This window comes from Triticum dicoccoides, chromosome 2B (assembly GCF_002162155.2).
Source record: "Triticum dicoccoides isolate Atlit2015 ecotype Zavitan chromosome 2B, WEW_v2.0, whole genome shotgun sequence".
Classification (NCBI taxonomy): Eukaryota; Viridiplantae; Streptophyta; class Magnoliopsida; order Poales; family Poaceae; genus Triticum; species Triticum dicoccoides.
This window is the reverse complement of record NC_041383.1, coordinates 652,175,432-652,184,168: the sequence shown is the minus strand read 5'-3', so window position 1 is coordinate 652,184,168 and position 8,737 is coordinate 652,175,432. Positions and strand designations below refer to the sequence as shown.

The 8,737-nt window shown below is 47.8% G+C and overlaps 2 protein-coding genes across 2 annotated transcripts; both read right to left on the bottom strand.

Moving 5' to 3' along the window:
• LOC119368210 lies at positions 1 to 1,698 on the bottom strand. The gene has a single exon (XM_037633531.1). It carries the CDS (start codon positions 1,589 to 1,591, stop codon positions 107 to 109), a length of 1,485 nt encoding a protein of 494 aa, XP_037489428.1. The 5' UTR covers positions 1,592 to 1,698; the 3' UTR covers positions 1 to 106.
• A 4,690-nt stretch (positions 1,699 to 6,388) lies between these two features.
• Positions 6,389 to 8,218, bottom strand: LOC119365410 (UPF0481 protein At3g47200-like). Its single transcript, XM_037631039.1, has one exon. It carries the CDS (start codon positions 8,033 to 8,035, stop codon positions 6,503 to 6,505), a length of 1,533 nt encoding a protein of 510 aa, XP_037486936.1. The 5' UTR covers positions 8,036 to 8,218; the 3' UTR covers positions 6,389 to 6,502.
• Between the last annotated feature and the right edge of the window lie 519 nt (positions 8,219 to 8,737).

Genomic DNA, 8,737 nt, shown 5'->3' with positions numbered 1-8,737 from the left:
TTCAGCAAAACCGATACAAGTATTGTTTACAAGATGGGCGCAAAATACATAAAGGAAATATTTAGCACCATAGCTAAATATTCAGCAGTTGGAACAAGAGCAAGAATTACTTGAGAGACTTGAGCGTCCCGAGGAAACTGGCAAATCCAGCAATGCCGGAGAACGTCAAGAAGATGGCTTTGCGGTGGTTGTAATGAAACTTGTGAAACTGGATCCGCTTCCACCTATCGGTCTTGTAGTTCTGGATGAGGATCATGGTGCTCAGATAGTGGGTTCCGGGCCGCAGCCGGTTCTCGAGCTTGTTGAGCAAGTCGAGCGCGTCCCTGTTGCTGAGCCCTGCTCCTCCCTGCAAGATGCCCTTCTTCCGCAGCTGCTGCACATCCTCCTCGCTGTCCGTCACCATGCCCAGGAGGCAGAGGTAGGAGCAGACGGCAGACTTCTCCTCGTCCTCCCCAAAGAAGTCTGGGGTCGTGCACTGCTCCAGAGCCGCCATGTTGACGAGGAAGGTCGCGTTCGCGTCGTTTAGCGACAGTGGCGCCAAGAAGAGCTCGCCGGTGAGGTACGCTGATCTCCGGACGCCCATATTCCTCAGCTCGGCGCCCTCTCGGGTAGCTTTGGTGGCCGTGATCTCGATGCCGATCTCTGCAAGCTCCATGGCGCTCACGGAAACGGACAATTCCTTGGCTCTTTCAGATAGCTCCGGCTCTGACTTCTTGGTGTCATTGCTTCCTACAATGTGGTGCCGTAGGAGGCCAAGGAGATGCGGCGGTTTGTAGTCCAATGTGGGAGCATCAAAATAACGAACCTGGCGGGTTTGCAGAGTCTGTTTCACGCGCCCGATGAGCGTCTCCATGTCCAGGCCAGGCGGGGGCAAGAAGCTCAAGAGCGCGTCAATCACTACCCATGGCAGCTGGTTCTCAAGCAGCACCACGTCACTCAGGATGGGGCGGTCGATGGAGCTGAAAGCGTTGTACAGCGACGGATCCATGTCCGGGTCCTCGTCGCCGCCGCTTTCTCTGCACCAAAACTGCATGTACTGCAGCAGGAAGCAGCCGTCGAGGAACATCATCGGCTTGAAGTCGTCGTCGCCGAGACCCCGCAGCTTGCCGGCGTCGTAGTGGGCGCGGGCCTCCTCTGCGACTGTGCAGACCGCCCAGTACACCTCCTGGATGGGGCGGCCCGTGGCCTTGACGAAGTGACAGGCGGCCGCATGCTTGACGCTCTCCATCTCCTGGAGCGCCGTGGTCCGGCCGTGGTGGTAAGGGCCGATGGACACCACCTTGGGGGCGGCGTAGTGGTCGGCGAGGTCTCCCATGCTTGGCGGGAACAGGTGCATCTTCGTCTCCATCTCCTCCACTCTCTCCTTGAGTGATTCTGCTGCTCGCTCGAACACTTGAACCGCATACTGATCGTATTCATCAACCAGCTTCAGCTGCTGCCGTCCGCTGGAGCTGACCACCAGATCGCTGTTGCTAGGAGCAGCAACTGTCATCTGCAACGGGAGGCCAGGAACCCAGACGGTTGGTTCCATGGCCGGCCTCCCGTCCCAGTAATCAGCCACGGCTAGCTGATAGTCGCAAGGTGCCTCCATGTTAGCAAGCTAAGAGATCTGGATGGTTGCTACTGCTAACTACAAAAACTACGTACAATGCTGGTACTGGTATCGTGGGAGAATCTGAGAGACATGTACAAAACAAATGTCCTAGCTAGCTAGCAGAGACTGGAAAGAGAAGAAATGAGTTGATAAGCAAAACTACATCAATGATATGCGGCTTATCATTATAGACCAACTGCTGGCCTCGAGTAGCTTTCTCTCTGTCCTAATTTTTTCCTACTCGTTCAAAATTAACTCAACCCTACTCCCTCTATAAACTAACATAAGAGCGTATAGATCACATGCTTTTATATTAGTTTGAGAAGAGAGTACATAAATGAAAAAAAAAAACAGAATTGACGATCCGGCCGGACGGCGGATGCCATTGCTAATTGTAGAGACATGTTCGATCAGGACAAAACACGCACCCTGCCGTCACATGCATGCATCATCAAGCAGCTAACGATAAACCTTTTCAACTTCTTCAACTTGCGACACAGACTGGAGGAACCTTTCAACTTTTTGATGATTATGGTATTAGTACTAATAGGAAAGTGCCCAGAGCGAGTTCGACATGCAGACCGGCATGAATAGCCTCAACGGAGTTTGCAGGCCGACGTGGTAACCAATCATGCATGCACACACAAAGATATAAGCATGTAGTCGTGTAGACAATTTTTTAGAAATGGAGGAGGAGGACCCCGGCCTCTGCATTGGACGGTGTATGCGGCCATTTTATTAATTATTCACACAAGATCTTATAAAATCATACAATGGTAAGACTAAAGCCACCGTCTAGGCAATATCTGTCGCTACTCCTATCCAGTTGATGAAGGAATGTTGATAATCTGGGCCTAATACCAAACAGACGTCGCAGTCAAAACTAAACATTTAAGATCTGAGGTCCCAACCAGGACGCATGCCGGGTATGGGGCACCTATCAGTCCAGCGCACTCCTCAACCAGGACGCCTGCCGGGTATGAGGCCGCTGCAGCCACCTGCCACCAATCCATCTTCAGAGTTGTACTGTTGCATCTACCGTGCCAGGTCTCTCTGCCATCGACGCCACCACGACGCCAGACAGCGTCGTCCTCCTGCGCGAGTCCATCCTCGCACATCGAACTCCGAATCTGCACTGCGCCACACCCTCGAGATCCGTCGCCATCAATGTGTAGGATGAAGCACCGCTCCACCAAAAAAGCCGTCCGCTGGTCCCGCGAGACCGAGTGCACCTCCAAGAATGCCGCCCCCAAGGGGGTAACGACACATGATTGCCGCCAACATCCGATCAGCTGATCTAGGGTTTCCCCCGGAGGTATTGAGTGGAGCTGGGAGCTTCACCTCGATGATGCCTTCATGAAGGAAACGATGATAAGGGCATCGTCATCACCGGCTCCGGCCATCGACCGAAGACCGGGTTTACATCCGGATCTGTCCCAAGTAATCCACCCGACAACCTGTGCATCGTCTTGACCGCCTTCAAAGCCCCGGACCTAGCCGCCTAGATCTGGCGACCAACCGCAACAGCAGTGCCACCGTAGGATCCCTGGCGCACCGGCCACTACCTGAGTGTGCCACCACTGGAGCCTAGGAGGAGGGCTCCCACCCCGCCTCGCCAAGCCGCGAGAGCCGCCGAGATGGATCCTGTGTGCTCATCACCGTCTCTGATCTGAACCAATCCGTAGATTAGATCGCCGTCACAGATCTGCCTTGGACAGGGACTGCACCACGCCATGCTACCGCGGGAAGCCCTAGCTTCACCGACTGCCACCATCCAGGGTCGCCGCCCGGGGATCCACACAGAACATTGCCGCTGTCACCGTCCATGTTCCGCCGCCACCAACCGGTAAAGCCGCCGGCCATTGCGACCTCCGCCGCCATGACCATGCAAGCCCACCGACCCCACTCCATGCACAACCAGCCGGCCGACCAACTCCGAGGAAGAAGAAGGCCATCACCACCAAGCCTAGACCCGGCGCCCCAGACATCCTCGTGATGCAGATCAAGTCCAGGAGCAGTGCACCGCTGACGGCGATTGAGATCGTTAGCACAACGAATCAGCCTGACTGAGTCAAGGCCAGATCCGTCGTCGGCACCTATTGAGATCGGTACCTATGTAATCATGTAGACATGCATTGCTTAAATCTTTTAAGTAATAAAGCGCCCCTTTTCAAGAAAAATAATATAGACATGCATTCCGTTCGTAAAATTTCACATCCATGATCGATTTAGCTAGGAACGAAGTCCCACTAGGAAGACTGTAAGAAAGAGTTTATTTTTAGTGTTTGAACATCAACTAGTATTACATATGTTCCTCATAGGAATCCCAATTCTCAATCCAAAATAACAATGCAACATGTATTGTGTAAACTCAGTAAGTCACTACATGGCTTACAAAAGTCAAAACAAATTTGGTACAATCGTCTAAGTGAGTTCCTTATACAGAAGAATTACTCCAATGCTGATGATTGCTCATATGTGTTAATCAAGAAATCCTCATTGCGACACCACATTACATCACTATATGTTGATGGTTATAACATTATTGGCAACACACAAGATATTGATGAAGCACATAATCATCTATGGAAGGATTTTGAGATGAAAGATGTAAGTAATTTTTGTTTTCTTTAGCTACAATTCGAGCGCCTTCACTCATGTATTATGGCACATCGTGTTGTCTATATCCAAAATATATTGCAGGAATTCATTATGGACAAGTCTTATCCATCTATAACTTTCATGGTTGTTCAATCTCTAGACGTAGAGAAAGATCCATTTAGACCATCAAAGAATGAATTTAAGATATTATGACCCAAGGTTCAATATTCTAGTACCATTAGATCCACCAAAAATAATTGGTTGGGAATCAAGAATATCTTTTGATATCTTCAAGGCATCAAACATATTGTCCTAGTTTTTCAGTTTTAGAGAAATCTAGACACCAATACCTTCAGATACATCAATCAGATCTCCACATGTCAGATCATGACATGCTCTGTGTTCTGTTTGGTGTGATATCCATCCTATGAGCGTCTTCAAAACAGACCTTTGTGGCTACATCCACCAATCATTTGAAGTACGAGCCATCACTTGTATTCTTGTAGTTTCACAGAATGATGAACCACATACAACGATCATGTGGAATTGGTTACATTGAACCATCAACTCGTATCTCAAAGATATTGTTGCTTGTGTTGCTCGTATGAAAATATGTTACTTAATATGCAATATCAGTATATTGGCCATCCCGCAAAGTCAAATCATGCGACAACCTCGCTGATTTGTTCACAAAGTCTATAAACTTCAACATTCCAGAAACATGTACACGGAATTGGTATTGCGACGGCTTCGACATTTGCAAGAATTAGGGGGGGGGGGTGTCTCTTCCTGAATTATAAGCTATTCAAACATTATATTACACTCCTTTTCTCTTTATGAGTTTAATGTCAGTTCGATCAAGAATTGTAACAAGGTAATATCAAAACAAAAATATATGTCATACATCTTATTTTACCCACTGGGGTTTTTTAGCGGGTGTATACAAGTCATATTAATTGTTCTCTAAACTTACCAATGAGTTTTACCCTTTTGAGGTTTTCTCATATAAGTTATCAAAATATAATTACCATCACATGTCTTACCATTTTCTCCTTGTATTTTTTCACTGGGTTTTACCGGAGTTTTCAATGGCATATCAGATCACACTCTTTTCCTTTATGAGTTTGTTCTCGAAGTTTCTCATAAAAGGTTTAATTGAGGGGATATATGCGACACTTTTAATTTTCCCCACTGGTATTTTTAAGGAAAGTATATTCAAAGAATATTTATTGTTCTCTAAATTCATCAGTGCGTTTTCTCCTTCTTTAAAGGTTTTTCTCATATGAGTTGTCAAACAGACAATAATCATTATATGTTGCATCATTTCTTACTTATTGTTTTCCCACTGAGTTTAGAAGAGTTTTAGCAATATATCTGCACTATTTTTCTCAGATTTTTTCATAGGGTTTTTGGGGAGACTCAATATTATACAAATGATTTCTCAAGATGGAAGATGAATATACAAGAAGCCTTCAATGATGAATCATTCAAGAAGCAGTGTTGTAGGAGGAGTATTAGGAATTAATTAGTACATTCTAATTAACAAACCATCATTAGCAAAGGGTGTGTGCAAGCCCCTTCTCTCTATGTCCAAAAGGGACCTGCTATAGAGGGATGCCTCCAAATAGGCACCACTTCTTCCAATCTTCTTCACATATATATATACACACACACACTTTTGAGAATCAAAATAAAAAACGGGACTGATCGTCCATTCACTTCATTTCAGTATGATTTCACTCTAACAATGACCTCACCTATGCTTGGGCGCCCCTGATGTATTGCACGTTGGCACATGGTAGGTGGTAGTGCCAGCTACGTGCCTCTCACCCATCATGAGGCAGTTACGACTAACCATATACAGTACTATATACTCCTTCCGTTCCTAAATATAAGTCTTTAGAGAGATTCCACTATGAACCACATACGGATGTATGTGGATGCATTTTAGAGTGTAGGTTCACTCATTTTGTTCCGTATGTAGTCCATAGTGAAATCTCTACAAAGATTTATATTTAGGAACGGAGGGAGTATATCCTACCACCAAGTTGCTGCGGTTCAATTAAGATTGGTATAGGGGACGTCAAGAAAAGAAAAAGGCTGGTAGAGAGCTTCAACAGAGAACACTAGATCTACACAAACTCATTGAGCTTAGCTAGTGAAATGCAATAACAAGAATTTTAAGTAGCAAATGGGACTAGCTCAATCATATACAGGGAAGTGATTAATTGTAGTGAAAGGGAACACCAAGATATTACAACACAAGCAACGCTGGTAATGGCAAAATAGGAGGTGCAGCTAGCTAGCTTACTGGAAAGACTTGAGCGTCCCCAGGAAACCTGCAAGTCCAGCAATGGCGGACACCGTGGCGATGATGGCCGTGCGGTTCCTGTAACAGAACCTGTACACCTTGATCCGCAACCGCCTATGGGACCTGTAGTTTTCAATAGCTACAATGATGTTGTCATAGCAGTTCCCGGGGCGCAGGTACTTCTCGAGCCCGGTGAACAGCTTGAGTGCATCTTCGTTGGTGAGCCCTCCTCCTCCTTGCAGTATAAGCTTATTTCGTAGCTCCTGCACATCAGTATCATTGTCCGTGACCATCCCTAGAAGGCTGAGGTAGGAGCAGACAGTAGACCGTGTATCATGAGCTACACGGAAATCTGGGGTGATGCACAGTTCCAAAGCTGCCATGTTGACGAGGAACCGTGCGTTGGCATCGTCGAGGGACACCGGAGGCAAGAAGAGCTTGCCGGTGAAGCACTCTTTGGTGATGCGCATCTTCTTTAGCTCTGCTGTAGCATCGTCAGCTCTGAGCTTGATGCCCATCTCCGCAAGCTCGATGACGCTGACAGACATTGATAGTTTCTTGACCTTTTCAGATAGGGTGATCTCAGGCACTGGGGTACGACGACTAGTACTACCAGTGTCGTCGGTGCTTCCTACAATATAGAATCGTAGGTAGCCAAGGAGATGCGGCGGTACGTAGCTATCGTCCAATTTAGGAGCATCGAATTTAAGATGCCGCCGCGCTTGCAGAGAATGTTTCACGCGTCCAAGGACCGTTTCCATGTCCAGGCCAGGCGGGGGCATGAAGTCTTTGAGCTTTTGAACCACCACCCAGGGGAGTTGGTTCTCAAGCAGCACAATGTCACTGAAGATGCGGCGGTCGATGGAGCTGAAAGCATTGTACAGCCACGGATCCACCTCAGCTGTCGGCTTCTCTTCGTCGCCGTTTTCTCTGCACAAAAATAGCATATACTGCAGCAGGAAGCAGCCATCATAGAACATCATAGGCTTGAAGTCCTTGTCGCCGACGCCGAGCTCCCTCAGCTTGTCCGCGTCGTAGTAGCTGCGGGCTTGGCCCGCCACCGTGAAGACCGCCCCATACACCTCCTCAACGGAGCGGCGCGATTCCTTGATGAAGTGGCAGGCGGCCGCGTACTTGGTGCTCTCCATCTGCCGGATGGCTTCGGTCGAGCCGTGGTGGTACGGACCAATGGATACCACCTTGGGTTTGGAGTACTTGGAGAGTTCTTCCATGCTTGGAGGGAACAGGTGCATCTTCGTTTCCATCTGCTGAAGGTTATCCTCAAATGCTAGAGCTGCTTTCTCGAACACTTCAATCGGATTGCTCCACTCGTGCTGGTACTCAGGACTCTCCTCGACCAGCTTCAGCTCCTGCTGTCCACTGGAGCTGACGACAAGATCAGTGTTGCTAGCAGGAGCAGCAACTGTCATCTGCAAAGGGAGGGCAGGAACCCACACATTTGGTTCCATGGTTGCCCTCCCGTCCCAGAAATCAGCCACGGCCAGCTGATACTCGTAAGGTGCCTGCATGTTAACAAACCAAGACAACTACTAGATAGATGCTATTGCTAAGTTGCCAACAACAAAAATTACACTGCTGGTTTCAAAGGAGAAACATGCATGTACAAATGTCCTAGCAGAGACTGAAAAGAGAAAAACAGGAGTTGAGAACCGAAGCTACATCGGTTATCCTCTCCGAAGATGTCACTCCCCTTTATAGGCCAGCCGGCCACACGTAGTTCTCTCTGTGTTTTATTTTGCTTATTCATTCAAGATTAACGCAACCGTATATAAATGGAAAGGAAGAGGGAATGATGGCCGGGCCAGACGCCATTGCTAGAGACATGTTCGATCGGGACAAAACACACAGCCGGCATTCACATGCATGCCTCATCAACCAGGTAACCATAACATGCATCCGTGCCTGCATAACAGAGGTACCTTTTCAACTTCTTCAACGTGCAACACAGCCTGGAGGAACCTTTCAACTTGTTCATAATGATTAAGGCTCCCTTGCTCTGAAGAAGCACTTCTCGCGTCGGATTGGGATCCAACGGTCCATAAGGTCGAAAAAAAGGGTCGACCCCTGGCAAGGAAGAGTCATGTCCTCGAGGCAGAGGCTTACTCACTAACACGTGCTTATCTGTGATCCCTAGAGCAATGCTACATCTAAGTAAAAATAGCTACGGGATTAACGTAATCAACATCGTGGGGATTTGTGATTGGAGGTTT

Excerpts from the sequence above, each read along its gene's own strand:
- LOC119368210 (XM_037633531.1), bottom strand. The coding sequence starts at position 1,591 with ATGGAGGCACCTTGCGACTATCAGCTAGCCGTGGCTGATTACTGGGAC.
- LOC119365410 (XM_037631039.1), bottom strand. The coding sequence starts at position 8,035 with ATGCAGGCACCTTACGAGTATCAGCTGGCCGTGGCTGATTTCTGGGAC.